Here is a 17,229-nt window from a genome sequence, read left to right on the forward strand (position 1 = left end):
ATGGTGACAGAAGGGTTCCTGGGCTGTTCCTGAGCTTATGATGCAGGATAACCCAAATGTGGTTAGGGAATGGGAGCTTCCTCTGATGTAGCAGCAGTTTTTGTAAGACTCTGCAAGGAGACTTCCACCTTTGTGGAAACAATCCCTGTGTCCCTTTGGGCTTCTGATGAAAGGTTTGGTTCTTTGCTGTGAGCCTGCTTTTTGTTGTGATTCCATGCAGTCTCAGTAGTCAGATTTTGATCCACTTCTTGTGCTTTTTTTTTCCCCTTTCACATTCTGATCCTTGCTTTATTTTCTATTAACTGAAAAATGTGCTTCTGCTGCACTTATTTCACATGAGAGAAGCCCTCCCTGGGCTTGGCAGCTGGTTCCTGCTCTGTCTGCGTGCACCCTTGCTCATCTGTGGCTGGAGCCCACGGCTGTGCCTTGTCTTTGCAGATCTGAAATCAGCACAGGGCAGAGAGATGCATGCTCTTAGGTTGAACTGTCACAGCAATTTCCTTTGGCTAATTTGATTCTCCTTACCTAACTTGAATGTGCAGCTTTGGCCACCAAATGGTAGGTAGGCACCAAAACTGAGAACACTGCTTAAATAGCACAGCGACCTGCTGCTGGCTGCAGGAGGAGGCTGGGGGAGCCCCTGGGAGGCTGGGCAGCGCCTGCTCAGGTGGTCTGACCTAGTTCAGAGACCCATTCCAGCACAGTGCCTGGCTGTCCTTGCACCACCCGCGTTCAATGCCGTCAGGACAGCGCTGCCAGCTCGTGGGGATGTGCTGCTGCTTGGGGAAGTGTGCTGTCTGCAATCCAGGGAAGGGTAAAAGGCTATTTCTTTAGGAGCTCTTCTGGACTTATTAAAAGCCTTACCCAGCTCTGGCACTGAGCAGATTTCTTCTTCACAGGCGCTTTGGGGATGCCACCATGCACTGCTGAGCTTGGGCAGCATTGCTGGCAAATCCAGCATCGGCACTGCTGTGCACCCTGCAGCCTGGGGCAGGAGGCAGGGGGTGCTGTGTGTCCCAGTTTCTTGGAGCTCATTTCCCTGCCTCCTCTCCTAATTACAAATACTGATTAAATCCAGTGGAAGGGCTGGCACCCCTGGGAACTTCTGGAGCAGTGGCTGGGGCTGGAGTAGCCCCCAGGCGGACAGAGTCTGGGAGCTTGGTTGCGCTCTTCCCATGTTGCCATGGCCAGAGCTCCCTGGCGTGGCCCTAAAGCCATGTTCAGCGCTCCACAGCCGTAAAGCTCGGCTCCACCGGGCACGAGGTGTGTGGCGGGGAGGTCTCAATGGCCAAGGCGCTGATTTGCAGGCTGGTTTGACATCACCCCACAGCCCATGGGCCTACTGGGTTCCTGCTGCCAGCAGAGGGCAGGCGGTGGCCGTGCTCACTGCGGCTCCAGTCCCTGTTCCCATCGAATCCCTGACCCAGCTTGCTCCGAAGCCACCAGGGGTGGACCACGGCTGCTGCTGTCCTCAGGACCAAGCTGCGGGGTTACACGCAGTCCTGGAGGGGAACGGGAGGGAAGGATTGATGAAAAGCCTCGTTTCAAGCTCCTCCCAAAGCAGCTTGCTGTGGTCCTTGCCCTATCCAGGGTGGGAGGTCTCAAAGAATGGACTTCCTTGGTGGGTTGACTGCACCGATGGACAAGCGGATTTCCTGGCACCAGAGGGAATTTCCCCGGCTGCATCCTGTGCTGCTCTCCTCACCGAGCACCGGGGTTCCTCTGAGAAGAGCTGGGTCCCAGCATCACTCCAACGGGAGAGATGGGACCAGCAGGAGCCCGAGGCCCTTCCCCTGTACCAGGGGTGAGCACCTCCCACCACAACACATACCAATGAGTTATATTTTTCAAAATATTTTTTATTTTTCTTCAATACTGACATTACAAAAAAAAAAAAAAAAAAAGTTACATAAAAAAACAACAAACAAAAAAAACCCAAAACACTATAAAACATTCAGGTCTCATAGAAACTGAGAAAAACAAAGCAGCTTGCATCTGTGTGCTGACCTGTCTTCTCGCTCCATCAGTGTCCACCAGTTTTCTGCATGCTGAACTCCAGAGAGATCAGTGGAGGGAAAAGGCGGCGCGCCCCAACCTGAAGTCAAACTGGTTGATAAATTAAGTAGTGCTTTAATAATGCAAGTGCTCTATCCCCATGCCCACGGGCTGTCCTCCTGCCACGTGATGCACTGTACAGCTGTATACCTCCAGATCCCTGCTTCAAGCCAGTGATTTCCCTTCACAGAAAGGTGCCCGGGGAAGCGCCTTGGCTTTCTCCGCGCCGCTCAGGCAGGCGCAGAGCTGCAGTGGGGGAGGAGCCCGGCTGGCCCCTCCAGGGAAAAAAATGGCAAGAGGCAGAGTTGGCCGAGGAAGGTAAGAAATATAAAAATTCTCCTGATGGAAATCCGAAGTTTTTAAAAAAATACAGCATTTGAAAACCAAACCACCAAGCAGATTGCCTCATGCTCCTCTCAGCTCCACCGTCACACTCGGAAACACCTCCTGAATTAGACTTCCTTGTAGAAAAATATATACACGTGCATTTCTCTACCTATTACAATCCATAAGGTTGAACTCGAACACTAGTCAAAACCACAGCTCTGCTCACGCTTGGCTCTGCTTTTGCACCCAGTCTTGTGCTACACACATTCTCCACTCTCACAGGCAGGTTGTTTGTATGGCTGAACTGCTCCCCAACAGCGGGGTCAACCACTCCAGGAAACCCAAAACGGGCAGAGAAAACCCTTACAGAGTTACCTAACGAGCTAAATATATGTATTAAAAAATAAAGCAGCAATGCAAACTCAACACATCTGAACAAGAAAGCTCCCAGCCTGGGCAGGAGGCTGGAAGGGACCGTCCCCACTGCTCTGAGCTCCGTCCATTGGCACAGGTGACACTCGGTGGTGGTCTTGGCACAGGAGAGGGGACCGCAGTAGGATTGGGTGCTGTGGTCCCAGGTTAGAAGCGGTCCGGTAGGAGCGGTCCCTTGGCCGTACGCGCTCAGGACGGTTTCCTTGGCACCTCGGTACGGCGGGACCTTGAACAGCAGCAAGTATCAAAGAAGGGAAGAGAAATCTAACACGGAGGGACGCGAGATCCCGTGAAGTCCTATTTACACTGCTCTGAGCTCCCTACAATCCCACCCTCCGGTCAGAAGGTTGGCTTGAAAAGCGGGTGACACAAAAACCACAAAGTGATGCACATCCCCAAGTCACAGCCTGTGCCGTGCGCTTGTGCGAGGCAGCAAAGCCGGACCTCTGAAAAAAACAAAAAAAGGCGGCAGCTGGGAGAGAGGTGAGGGCAGGAGACTCTCCCACCACTGGAGTACAAAATGGGGCAAGAGGGGCAGAGGTGGGTGGGACAGATGGGAGTTTTGGGGAAGAAAAGTGGGTTTTTTGCATTTGAAAGTGCTCTGGCACCTCTGCTCTGTGCGAGCCAGATGCTGCGGCACGTGCATTTGGAGTATTGCTGCTTGGAGGAGAGTCCCCGGGGCTCTAGGAGCAAGGGAGGTGCTGCTTGAGGATCTGTCTCGTCTGGGGAGCTATTCTGTCCGGGAAGCGGATTTTGAACTCCACGATCAAGTCTCCTCGCTGGCTGGGGGCCTTGGGGAAAGGCAGCCCCTCCCCGCGCAGTCTCTTCACTGTGCCCGGCTTGATGATGTCGTTGCAGGGCAGCGGGATCACCCTCCCGTCAATGGTGGGAATGTTCACGGTGCAGCCGCATAGGGCCTGAGGGGACAGGAAGGGAGACACACCATCAGCCGGCCCCGTAACTGCACCACGAGAGCCCTGAGCCTCCCACCCTGTGTTGCCGAGTCCCCATCCCTGCTCCTCCCCACGGCACCACCAATGACCAACAACAAGCGGCCTAAATTTAGCTCCTCGCCACCTGACTGGGGAGCCGGGACGGGGATAGGGGCAGCCGAAAACCCAGCTGAGCTCATCGGATGCCTCTGCGGTGCATCAGCTGTCGCTGCGCAGACCTGGGGTTATCTATAGCACAGCCCAGGGCACGTGGCACGGCACAGCCACGCGGCACAGCACCATGCTTTCCTGGAAGCTGGGGCCGCCGTGGGTTATGGCATCGCGCCGCTGCCCCACGGCTATTTTTACACCTTGGTGACCCAAGAAGGAAGAGGCAGTGAGGCAGGACCTGAAAACGCAGGCCTGGGGAGTGTGACCCCAGTGGGCCCTGCATCCCTGCCACAGGGAGGTCTTTTCGTCCTCCATTCCCCCATGGCAAAGCCAAGAGGTGATTTTAAAGCTGCCATTCCCTCCCTGGAATTGGGTGCTGCCTACTGCAGAAACCGGCAGCAGCCGCAAACCAGCCTGCATGAGCAAGCCACGTGACGTGGGAATGCAGCAAGAAAATCCTTGTGTCCTTAAATAACTCAGACAGCTCTGCTGTATATGTGGGCAGCAGTGTCTCCAGGCTTTCAGCAAGGAGAGAGGCTGCAGAGCGATAATTCTGGAAGGGGAGGACTCCTAGGGCTGGTCCTGCCCTGCACACAAAGCACTTGTCCACCCCCATCCCCAAAAGACACCCAAAAGGAAGAAGGGAAGGATGCTCTGCAGCTGCATCCTCTGAAAAAGCTTCCAGAGCCATCACAAGAGGAAGCACCAGCAGGAACAGCTCTCCTGTCAGTCTCTGTGCTGCTGAGGCTCTGCAGCAAAGCCAACACAGCACCATCCATGCTGGGCTTGGATCTTGGGCTAAGGAGGTGGGAGGCTGCAGCCAGGTTTCAGGTTGAATATCAGGAAAAATTTCTCCCAGAGTGAGTGTTTGACATGGAAAGAGGGCAGGAGAAAAGCAGCTGGGATGTTTGCATCCAACCCACAGAAGAGGACAGGGGGTTGATGGAGCAAAGCCCTGCCAGGCTCACACATGGGTGCTGCCCCCCAGCACGGTTCTTGCCCTGCAAAAGCTGTGGGATGGGAGCAGAAGCAGGTGGGAACAGCACATACAGACAGGATCTCAGTGTTTCCTTGTGAGAGCCAAGATGTAAGAGTTTGAGGCGATCACTCCTCCACCGTATGTTCCTATTTTTTATCCTTCTGGCCCAACTTTGCTGCCGTGTAAGAAAACTGGTTGTTCAGGCAACACAAGAGCCCATATTGGGGCGAGACGCAGTGAGCGCAGCCATGGGAGCTGCCCTGCATCCTAGAAAGTGTCTCAGTTTCTGCCTGGGTATGAAACCGGCGTGGGTTTGATGTCTGAGCTGTGAGCGCTGAGCTCTATCTGGGTCAGCAGCAGTCCCACTCTGCTCGTGGCAATGGGGGGGCTGCTGGTACTTCAGGGAAGGTGATGTCAGGTGAAGGATGTTGCGGGGTACTGCTGCTCCCATCTCCCTGAGAACCCAACAGTGCTGATAATCCTACTGGGAGGCTGACAGGGCTGTTAGTGTTGTCACTCCTCCCTCCCTTAGCCACCCACTGTAATTTTTGGAATGGATAGTTCCCTGCAGCCCACAAGGCTCTAGGGAAGCCTAGCTCCACTTCCTTCATCTGCAGCACCCATGCCCCAAGGAGACACGCAGCTGCCCATCCTTGGCAACCCCTCACCATCACCTCTGCTTGACCTGGCACTGCTGGAGGCAGCTCTGGGGGTTGCAAGTCCCAACCACAGAGCCAGCAGACTGAGTTCACCCCTACTACAGTTTGGGAAGAAGACAAAAGAAGCAGGTGATGCTGCGTCCCCAGTCCTCCTGCCCTCCCCATGTATCTGCACATGACTACAAGTGGGACTGCAGCTCCCAGCTCCTGCTGGCACTGTGCTGTGCTGCTCGCTCCAGCATTGAAGCTCAAAGCTCCAGCTAAAACAAGGCTCCTGCAAGGATGAAGCGCGAGGACAGAACTAGAGGCTATAGCTGTAGGCTTAGATGAAGAGGTTGTGCTGTGATTTGCTCCATCACATACTGAGATGATGGCATATGGAGCTGGGGAGCTCCTGGCATCTGCTCACGTTTTGCAGCTCTTAAGCTGCTGCGACTCATGGAAGATGAAAGCAGTAGAGCACTGCCCTACCCTGGCAAGCATTGGGCTGAGGATGGCAGCCAGGCCAGCAGCTCCCCCACATGTCTGGTCTGCAGTGAGGCTGTGCAAAGAACAGGAAGCCCAGCTCAAAGAGATGAGGAATTTGCCCAGACCAGCAATTTCCAGCAGTCTCTCTTTGTGACTGCATCAAGCAAAGCAAATGCCAACACATACTCTGTTGACAGGAAGCTGGATGAAGACCACAGACATCTTGCAGGCAGGAGCCAGGCAGTTTCTCAGCTTGCTGCTCCAAAGGCAGAGCTGAACACAGCTCTGTCCACCTGGACTAACAGGTCAGGCACTGACTAACAGCTTGGGGTTAATTTTAACAGATATGGGAGTGCACAGAAGGAAGCAGCTGTGATAAAGCATGCAGGATGCCATAAATGAGGCAGCCTCTCCCAAGTATTTCTAGAGAGGCCACTCGACACAGGAATAACCTCTTTGTTTGAATCCATTCTGCACCATGATGTAAAATCAGCTCCCATCCTACAGGTTAACATGAGATGAGCTTGCTTCAGAGCACCCAGCTTAGCCTGCCCCACAGTGCTCCCTTGACCCCAGGACAGCCACTGTCAGTCCGTGTCATCACAGAGCTCTCAGCTTGCTAGCACGCTCAGCAGCTCACGTTTCCTTGCCTCAGGTCTGGCCCATTGAGCTTACTTCTATTAAATGCTACTGAATTTCAGAACATAAATCTGTCTTCAAAGAAAAAAAAAAAAAAAAAAAAGAGCTCATTAAGAAGACAGACAGCGTCTACAGTCTGAAAGGAACAGCAAATGGCAGCTGCCATAATCGTCAAAGTTAAATGCAGCTGCCAGCTGGGATTTATTAAAAAGCAGTTAGCAGCAGCAGCGAATGCACATCTTGAGCTGAGGTAAGCTCCCCTTCCTTTCCCACCTTCACCTGGTTTGCTGCTCTGGCATGAGTTGCGCTGTGACCTCCAGGACTGATGGCAGGAATGTGCTGCATTTTGCTCACAGGCTGAATATTTTGTTTAATTTGCTCTGTATTTAGGGAAGGAAGAACCCCCCCAAAATTCAACTGTTTGGGCTGAAGCAGTTCTCAGCAAGAATGAGGCGTGACCCTGTCTTCTGACCAGGTGAAAAGGTACCATCGCCATGTGGGACAGCAGAGCCACAGCTGCGTGGCTGTGAGAACAGGCAGGCACCAGACTTATGTCAGAAAGCTTGGGTCCTCCCTTGTTCCTACAGAGCACCTGAGCTCTCTTCCATATGCCCTACTCTGAAATAGAAGGGTTAAGGCACACGGGTAAGGGAGAAAATGGGTAAATACCACCTGTGTTTGCTCCAGACGCGCTCAGCAGAGATCGCAGTACCCATGTTCTACACCCAGCACAGCAGTTGAGCAGCTCTCCAAAACTGAACACTGGTCTCTCGTGCCCTACCTGGTCCCCCATCAGCACAGGATGAGGCCTGGCTTCCATCCTGGTTCATGTGGCACAGCCACGTGCCACCTCTCAGCCCGTGCCATTTCCTTCCCACCGACACTCACCTCTTTAAGACTGATGTTTGCGGTGTAGACCACATTCGTCCCATCCCTCTTGAAGTGCGAGTGAGGCTTGTCCTTGAGGATGAAGACGATGTCAGCAGGGATGTTGTCTGGGGTGGCGTCCCCTTCTTTGGGGAATGTGATTTTGGTTCCCTCCTTCCAACCCCGTTTGATGACAATGTTAAGGATCTTATCCTCAGTTCGCATGGTCCGGCCATCAGGATTGAGCCTTCTGCGGGTGATCTTCATCCTCTTGGTGGAGCCGTGGTAGATCTCTTCCAGGGACACCTTGAGCTCATGGATGACAGGCGGGTCTTGGACCTTCCTCCGTGTGTGCAGGGACTCCTGGTGCCGCCGGTGAACCCCATTAATGCCATTGAAGCCAAAACGGCCAAAGGCACTGAAAGGATCATCGTCATCATCGATATCCATATCTTCCTGGTCAAAGCCATTGAACATCCGGGAGCGGCTGCTGGCGAAGAAGATATCGAAAGGGTTGGAGCCTCCAAAGAAAGACGCAAAAGTGGCGTGGGGGTCTCCATGGAACGTGTAGTGGAAAGTGTTCCCTGAGCCACCAGAGGAGCCACCTCCAGTCTTAAGACCTGGAAGAGAATGGAGAAGAGAAGACATTAATGTTCCTGCCAGGAGAAAGCTGCTGAGACCCACGGCACCTGTACTCCTCGAGCAGCAGCATGATCTCCACAGGCCGGGGAGGCACCATCTCAACCCCTGCTTGTATTTTGCATGAAGCTGCATCAGAGGAGGGTCAGATTGGTTATTAGGAAAAGCTTTTTCAGCAGGGGGCGGTGGGCACAGAACGGGCTCTTCAGGGCAGCAGTCTCCACCCCAAGCTTTCCAGAACTCAGGAAGTGCTTGGACAATGCTCTCAGAGAGGGGATTTGAATTTTGGGTGTGGTCCTGTAAGGAGCCATGAGTTGGATGATCTATGTGTCCCTTCCAATTCGGGATATTCTGTGATTTTGTACCCAGCAAGCTCAAGGTCAAAAGCCCTTCTGGTCCTGTTCTTCCTGAAATGCTTGCTTGATTACCTCCTTTCATCCAATATATTTCATGACTAGCCCATATCCTTTTTTTCCCTGTTGGCAGGCTTCCTTCCATCCTGTTGTGCTTTCCAAGCCTGAACAAGTGAACCCTTCCAGTCCCATAGCACAACCTCATCACTTGTAAGTGTAACAGCAGCACTTCTTGCCAAACACCTTGCCCAGTCCAGAGAAAACTAGCCAAAGAAACCCTGCGCATTACAGGAGGCTAAGAATCCCACCATCTGCCACTGTGAGCGGCAGGTGGAGCAGATTTGCCATGGTCAGTGCTCTGGCCATCATTTAGTCAACAATACTCAGTCAAGGATCACACAAAACCCACCGTGGGTGAGTTATCTGCTACCCAAGGTGAACTACACTGACAGCTGTACCACAGGTAATCCCTAGAGGTCACACCAATAAGATGCCTCTGGGGGCCCATTTTTTGACCAGGGAAAGGTTAACACAAGCCAGACTCAAGAGCTATTTTCAGGGCATGCTGGTGATAGTAAAGGACTATTTCTGATGGGTTGCTGTTGTGCCAGTACCATCCTCACTGTTGGCAGCAGGAGGGGAAAAACACAGAGGGGACATGCTCTGACTGCGGAGCTTATCCTCCTGGGTGGAAGAGAACTTTTTCTTCCTCTCACACTCTCCCTAGCTGGGATTTCCTTTGCCCAGTTGGGCTCTCAGCCTCCTCGTGGGGTCCACAGCTCCACAGGGGGTGAAAAGAGCAGCAACATTCCTCTCCTACCTCTCAGCTGTGCAGGTCTAGTTTTGAGAGCTTCACCTTTCTCTGGCATGGTTCCCAGGTTGGGGGCTGGGCTGTAGGGCAGGAGAAGCAAACCTCGCAAGCCCATCTCATTCCGTGGGGCCCAGAAAACTCTCCAAATACTGACACCTGGATCACGTTGCTGCAAGCTATAGCTCAGTTATTGTCCCAGATGTGCAATGGGAGACAGTATTTCCCAACCCCAGGGATGGGTCACTCTCTCCCAACTGGAAGTGTCCTGGTGCATGACTATGGGCAGCAGAGACTGGGCTACTAACCAGGGAACTCTGGAAATAATTCAGTGGCTACCAGCCACAGGGAAATCCAAGCCCTGCCCTTGCACATGCAAAAAGCCCACAGATGCTCAGCAGCACAGAGCAGATGGGAGATGACTGAATGTGCTGGGGCCACCAGCACTGCTCACTGAAGGCACTTGGTGTTGCTGGTGCTTGAGCTCTGTGGAGCAGATGCTGGGATTTCTGCAGGCAACCCCATGTCCCCTAAGGGCTGAACCTGCTGCTGCTTCTGTTTTGGGTAACTCAATCCCAAATCTAGCTATGGGGCCAGGGACAACGAGGTACAATCAGCTCCAAGCCCCACTGTCATGAGGGGCTGTTCCTCCACAGCTATTTTCTTCTGCACTACTGAACTCACTCTTACTTCAGCAGCCCCTGCTGATGGACTCTGACCCTGGACTGTGCAACCAGAAGCTTTCACCTTTACACAGTTGCTTTAATTCCACGATGCCCATCAAAGGCAAAGGCAGGGTCTGATTTCAGCGGTGCCCCCAAGGAAATGCTACTTTCTCCCTGGAGAAAGCTGCTTCTAATTTTAAACAGCAGCAAATCACCGTGGCTCTGTGCATCCCCTGTGGCTGTGACACAAATAACGGGTTGAGTAATGCCTATAGGCAGCACACTGCTAGACAGAGATTTCCTGGAACTTCACCCAAGATTTGCTCAAATAAACCTAGAGGGATTTTCCCCAGGTCTGCTCTCACACCCTGACTGCTGACAACCTCTGGTCACTTCTTCACAGAGCTCCTCTGCTTTTTGCTTAAGTTTCAGATACTTCTCATTCTCCAGCATCTTTCAGGAGTGCACATAATTTCCATCGGTCAGCAGCAAAACTCTGTCCCCTCTCAAGTCTTGTCCCTTAAGATTGCACAGCACAGAGCCTGTTCTATGCCAGCTGGGCCAACAAAGGAATCTCTGCTGTCCCAAGAGCAGGTGCACCTGCTTGCTGGGCCCCCAGGAGGGGCTGCACCTTCCACAGAGCACAGTGGACCTGCTGCTCTTTTCAGCACCCAAGTCCCCGGCTGATTAATGCCGATGCTATTCAGTGCTCTCCTCACCCTCAGCAAATGGGGTTGCAGGCTTCCATATTCGACTAATAAGGCTGTGTGTGGTGGAGCTGCTCTCCTCCTCCATGCCAACAGGGAGACAACAGCAGCCGCTTGGTTTCAAAACAAAAAAACCTATTACTTAAATTGGGAAAAGCTTTGAATCATGTAGGTCAGCCTGTCCCAGGGAGAAAAGTGGGGCTGGCAGCACGTGAACAGGGAACCTGTGGGGGACATCCAGGCAAAGAGAGCACTGCTGTGATGGAAATTTAGGTCGAGGAAAAGGTGCTCTAGCACCGTCCCAGCACACAGGCTCCATTCTCCTCCATCACCTCAGCATTCAGCTTTTTGGGGCGGCACTGCCAAACACTAGGTGCCGTCTCCTTGGCTGGGGAGCGGGGAAATGGGTCAGGGCGTTATTTCTGGCAGCAGAGCAAAGCAGGACTGGTGGAGAAGTGATTCTCCCACTTCAACTCCCACTTGGAGGTACTGCAAGTTGGGCGTTAGCACCCCATCTCACCCCTACCAACCTCCTCAGGAGCCTGGGATGCCTCTGTGTTCCCCCCCCATCGTCCCCTTACCTTCCTCCCCATACTGGTCGTACACAGCTCGCTTTTTGGGGTCACTCAGCACGTCGTAAGCCTCCGCGATCTCCTTGAACTTCTCCTCGGCACTGGGGTCTTTATTCTTATCGGGGTGATACTTGAGGGCCATTTTCCGGTAGGCTTTCTTGATTTCATCCTCGTTGGCTCCAGACTGGATGCCCAAAATCTTGTAGTAGTCCTTCCCCATGACGGCGGTGACGTTGCCAGGCGCTGAGTACTTATTCCTGAAAGCAGAAAGATGGCACTCTGTAAGGTGAACGCAGCACTGGGGCACAGCGGGAGGTGGGATCAGCACCCACTTATCACAGAGCACCCCGCATCGTACCATCCAGCAGCACCGCAGCCACCCCAACTCAAGTTCTCCTCCGAGGCGGGGCAGAGGCAAAGCACAGGGATGCTTTAATGCGGCACGGCCAGCGCTTCCCTTGGCTGCAGCTTCCCCTGCCCCATTGCCAAGGCAGGGACAGAAGGAGCCATCCCGCGCGCTCCGCTCGCTGGACAGGGAGCACCACACGATGAGCAGGGTGCTTATAGGGGCGAGGACGTCACCGAGGCTGCTGTAGGCGTGACAGGCTAAATGCAGCCGTGCCCTCCCTCCCCCACGGGGATCTGCAGCCCCATACCGGGCACCAACAGTGCTGGGGGAGCAGCGGGGACTGCGCCGCCGTGCTCACCTTAGAGGAACTTCAAACATTTTGTTCCTGAAAGCAATTGGCATTCAGCTGGAGATAAGTGCTTCCAGCATGTCAGAGCTGTAATTTGTATTTAGCGCAGAGGGAACGAAGCCGTTAGACAGAAACATCTTGCGATGGTGGGAGGCTTTTTTCTTAAAAAAAAATAAAAAATTAAATTAAATGCTTTCTAGCCTGACTTGCACTCCCTTAGAGCCTCCATGTAACCACTGCAGTAAGCCAGAATTATTAAGTGTTATAAGAGACGGTGAAATGCCATCGCAGCCTGACACGATGCAGTGAGGTCAGCACAGGCAGCAGCTCCCTGCACTCACTTTCTCCATCATGTGGGAGGCTCAGGACCAAGCCATGCCTATACTAAGGCATTGAAAACCCAACAGCCATAGCCCAAGAAAAAGGGGCGGCAGTTAATTCACTCCACAGGCACGCTGAGCGCACAGTGAACCGGCACGATCATGGAAACTTGGGGAGCAGCTCAATGAGTCACGAGGCCACACTTCCCAAATAACATTTTCCATTGTCTTTTCCCAGTCGGTTTCCCCACTGAAGGCTCCAATCCTCCCAAGCCAACCCACACCAGGTACCTCCTCCTTAGAATCCTAGAATCATTAGGGCTGGAAAAGACCACTAAGATCACCAAGTCTAACCCCAATTCACCCCCACCATGCCCAGTGACCATATCCCTCAGTGCCACACCTCCACATTACTTGAACACCTCCAGGGACAGCGATTCTATCATCTCTCCAGGCAGCCTGTTCCAAAGCCTCACCACTCTTTCTGAAAAGAATTTTTTCCTGATATCCAACCTAATATCCTTGCTGTGCTCTCCCGCAGCCCTTGCCCTAGCCAATCCTCTGATCCTCAGTGTGTTTCACTAAGCACTTGTGCTCACTCCCACTCCCCTCTCTAGACCCATGCTCTAATGCCAGCCTAGCTCCTCCTGGGCAGCTCCAGCCTTCTGTGCCCCTTCAGCAGACGTGTTTCTGCATCAGCTGTCCATCTTCAGGGCCATCAGGCATTCTCCTGTCCTTGCTCCAACCAGACCCAGTGGAGGTCTTGGGGGTTACCCTTGTTATGCTAGAGCAGAGGAGGCTGCCAGCCTGCTGCCCGCTGCTGGACCACATCTGCAGGGCTGCACAATGACCCTGGCATCCATGGCAAAGGCTTGGACCCACTGGGTCCAACCACAGGGACATGGTTTATTGGGCATGGTGGTAATGGGTTGATGGTTGGAGTAGATGACCTTAGAGGTCTTTTTTTGACCTTAATGATTTTATGATTCTGCCTTCCTCCAAACCACCAGTTTTACCCCTTCTGCTCCAGCTCCACAACATTACATAGCTTCAGGTCTGGAGGATGGGGCCAGACACCAGACTCTGCCCCATATGCCTGTGGGGCAGAATGGAGAGGCAGCACCGAGCTATTGTTAGAGACATGAGAAGGCCTCTGGGGGCGTAAAGAGCATCCTACAGCATCTTCAGATCCCAGCTTCTAAATGCCAGCACGTTTCTGTACCAGCACAGCCCTCCAGCTTCTGTGCTAAGAGCCGCTGAGCCCACACAGCCATTACGAGATGCTCTACCCCGTGCCCACCACCATCTGCATCTGCTCTATGACTCCCAGCAGGAACCTGTGACAAGGTGTGGGGGACGCAGTGGGTCCCCACAGGTGGTCCAAAAGGTTGTTTTGTGCCACGCCATAGAAACAAAGCACTACCACAGCCAAAGTCCTTGCCCAGGGGTAGTGGCAGCCCAACACACCCATCCAGCCCAGGACGCAGCCTCCACATGCACAGAAGCTCCTATCTGAGATACCCCTAAGGAAAACGGGCCACCTGCAGCAAGATCAAACAGCAGCCTGCAGACAAACTGCTTCTATGCCCTGAACAGCAGACTTCACCCAAATTGGTGCTACCACAGACCCCACAGCGATTCATACAACCTTACAGCAAACCCTGCCCAAACCTGCATGCACCACCAAGAGGTCTTTGGCTGGCAGGACGCGTGCTGGGCTCCAGCCCATCCCTGGGCACCACCAGTCCCTCTCCCAGCCATTGGGATGGCGCACCCTGTGCCTCCCCCCCCGCTCACCGCTGCTGCCGTGGGGTGCCCAGACGGTGACCCGCTGGGTCCAGACACACTTCGGAGGCGAGCGTCACACGTGTGGTGGTAAAACACGACTCTGTCCCCGCACAGCCTCCCTCCCACCTCCCGACATCAGCTGTGCCAAGCACAGCCCCACTCTCCCCTTCTGCTCAATCATCCTTCACTGCCTTCCCATTTAACCCTGTCGAGAGCAGGGGAAATTGCTGCTGAGATGGTGGGTGAGGAGCATTGTGATGGGCGAGGATTTCAGCATTTCAGATTTGCCTTCCGAGCCAGGACACCGCAGTGAAAGGTGCTGCCGATCTCGGAAAAACACGAAGCAAAGCACTGCACAGATAACCCCGCTCCCCCCTTAACAAAAAGGCAGCGAGACCTTTGTTCCAGCACTACACATGACATCAGATCACCCAGCCCCAGGATGGGCAAGCGGCTGAATAGCAATCATTTGACGTAATCTCCCTGCTCCGCAGTCATGTAAGGGAACAAACCCACAATGAGAGCGGTCCCACTAAGATTTTCCATCCCAGACCATGAGGTCACAGCGGGGCGATAAGCGGCGCCAGGGCACCGCGTGCGCTCGAACCACAGCGATTCTCACAAGACACACAGAAAGCCACTTACCGAAACTTCATAAACACATTCATGCTCCAAGCGCTCCTTCGTAAAGGCTCTAATTTTATTTTAAACATCACCTCAAGGACAGCGGGTGCAGCGAGGATGCGGGCGTCAGTGCCAGCGCGTCCTCAGCACGGGGCGAGCGCGACGTCCTTTGTGCGCTGCCATCCCCTCCCCGCCGCCGAAACCCATCAATGAAGGCGCTCGGCAGGCAGTGATTTTCCTCTCATTGGTTTCTGGCAGATTGCTGGTGCCGGGAGGCACAGAGCTCCCACACTAAGACATTTCCGCAGCAGCACTGCGTGCCCTGCCTGTATCCCAGCCCTCAGCCGCCCTTTCGCCGCCGCCGTCCCTGACCCCGGCTGAGGGCAGGGAGTCCCCGCGCTCTGCAGAATGAATGGTGCGCTCCCTCTGTCAGGCTGCTGCACCCACAAAGGGAGGGAGAAAAGTAGGACGGCATCGATGCGCGAGGCGGGGAAAAGTCGTGGAGAGCTTTGTCCCCCGGGGCCCCCTCCCCAGGCACAAGCAGAATGGGTTCAGCGGATGCAGTCTCATTGGCAGCTGCAGCCCAAACGGCACAAAACCTCCTTCTGGGATCACCTTCATTGAGAGAAACCCGATGCCATCCCGTCCTCCCCCCTGAAGCCCACAGTAACTTTGGAGCTGAGCATCCTTCCGCAGGTGCCCTGGGCACCGTGTCCCCATCTCAGGGATAAACCCCGCAGCCCCAAGGCTTGGGGTGGATGCATACCTCTCCGCGCGGCTCCAGAAAAGCAGGATGGCCGGCATGGCAGCACCGGGGCAGGCAGATGAAGCCCAAGTTTGGTCAGGCAGCACAAGGGGAGCGCGGCAGCGGGGCAGGCAGAGCCACCCGTGCCCGTGCTGGCTGCCAGTCGCAGAGAAGCAGCCAGCGATGTCATGAGTACACGCAATGAATCATCCCTTCCCCAGGCCCCCACACGCACCGCCCGCTTTCCCCCGCCCCACCGCCAGCCCCCCCCAACCCCCTCCCCAACCCAGCACCTGCGTGGGGATGGGGTGAGCCCGCCCCTGCGTGTGGGGAGGGGGCTAATCATCCCCAGTGCTTCCATTGAAGGTCTCCCCAGTTTTTTCCAGCCCCAAGGAGATAATTTCATAGGAATGGGGCTGAGTCCCCTCCTCACCCCATTCCCAGCCTCATTAGCAGCCTCATCAGGATGGGGCTCCCCACTCTACCCAGCCCCACTGGGATGCCATCGGATTCAAGGAGCCCTCACTTCACTCCCCACACGGGGTTCCCATCTGCGCTCCTGCCGGATGCCCTCATGAGGGGTTCACCCCGAGTGGGCTCCCCACTCCCAGCCCAAGTGTGGGGATGGGACTCATCTTCTTCCCACATCGGGACCCCACTCCCTGTCCCGCTCTGGAGATGCCTGCATTTGGATGGAATTAACTCCCCATAGGGGCTCCCTTTGTGGCCCCATCGGAGCATCCATCCTTGAGTGGGGCTGGAGTAAAAAGCCCCCTCCCCTCCCACAGAGGGTTCCCAGTTTCCACACTGGCACCAGGTAGGGATGGGGCACAGCCTCCGCACCGCTCTCCCATTCGGTGACCCCCATTTTCCACTGATAGGACTGCAGACCCCCCCTCCTCCCCGCAGCCCCTCCATGACCCACGTGGAGCAGATTGCCCCCAACCCACTGCGCTGTCCCCGAGCATGGCGAAGTGACCCCGACTGGGAATTGGGGCCGTGGGGTGGGTAGGAAAGGCAGAGTTAACCCTTTGCCCTCCCCACACACTGTCACCTTGGTTAGGGACAGGGATTAACTCCTTCCTTGCAGGCTCCGTGTCAACACGCTACGACCCGGATGGGGGGGAGGAGGAGGTTAGCCGTTCCCTCGACACCCGCTCCACTCCTCATGGGGCAGGTGGGGAGTTAGGGCGGGAGGTCACAAAATTACACTGTGGGGGTCGGAGGTTGTTAACTCCCTCCTCGCCAGCATTTCGTGTTAAACCCTTCCCTGCCGCTCCCCGGATGCGCTGTGATTCGCAGCGAGGGGGGCACGAGCCCCTTCCTCCCACCCCCAGGGGGGACATTGATGTCACACCCGCAGCGGGGCTGCGGCCCCCCCAAGGGGACACGCTGACACCCCACAGGGCGGCTTCGAGGGCGGCGTCGGGCCCCATCCACACGGTCCCGGCAGGACCGGTCCCGGCGCCGCCGGCACTCACCGCTCGCGCTGTCCCGGGGCGCCGCGCACGCACGCACTCTGCCGCCCCCTCTCCCGCCCCCACTAGCCGTGACGTCTGGGGAGTCCCGCCCGCGCTCCCCGGCAAAGAGTGGAGCGGAGGTGGTGCCGGCCCCGCCCCGCCGTGTTCTATTGGATGCAGGTGGCGTCCGTCCCCGCAGAAAGCCGCGCTGATTGGTTTTCGCCTTTCGGAAGGCGAGGAGAAGGGAGTGGGTGGAGCCGAGGCGCCCCTCCTCTCTATCCGCCACCGGTCATTGGACAGTTCAAGCCGATACCGCCCCTC

General features: G+C 55.1%; 1 protein-coding gene across 5 annotated transcripts; it reads right to left on the minus strand.

Annotated features, from left to right (window-relative positions):
- Nucleotides 1-1,839: 1,839 nt before the first annotated feature.
- Nucleotides 1,840-17,013, minus strand: DNAJB5 (DnaJ heat shock protein family (Hsp40) member B5). Of its 5 annotated transcripts, none has more exons than XM_052670624.1 (4): nucleotides 16,930-17,013; nucleotides 11,283-11,530; nucleotides 7,551-8,149; nucleotides 1,840-3,731 (listed from the first exon to the last, which is right to left on the minus strand). In XM_052670624.1, exons 2-4 carry the CDS (start codon nucleotides 11,491-11,493, stop codon nucleotides 3,498-3,500), a joined length of 1,044 nt encoding a protein of 347 aa, XP_052526584.1. In that variant the 5' UTR covers nucleotides 11,494-11,530; nucleotides 16,930-17,013; the 3' UTR covers nucleotides 1,840-3,497. The 5 variants fall into 5 exon arrangements, with proteins under 5 accessions (XP_052526584.1, XP_052526582.1, XP_052526581.1 ...); XM_052670622.1 differs by lacking the exon at nucleotides 16,930-17,013 and adding an exon at nucleotides 15,470-15,642; XM_052670621.1 differs by lacking the exon at nucleotides 16,930-17,013 and adding an exon at nucleotides 14,725-15,439.
- Nucleotides 17,014-17,229: the final 216 nt, after the last annotated feature.

The sequence above is a fragment of the Tympanuchus pallidicinctus genome, unplaced genomic scaffold (assembly GCF_026119805.1).
Source record: "Tympanuchus pallidicinctus isolate F22 unplaced genomic scaffold, pur_lepc_1.0 scaffold9, whole genome shotgun sequence".
Lineage (NCBI taxonomy): Eukaryota > Metazoa > Chordata > Aves > Galliformes > Phasianidae > Tympanuchus > Tympanuchus pallidicinctus.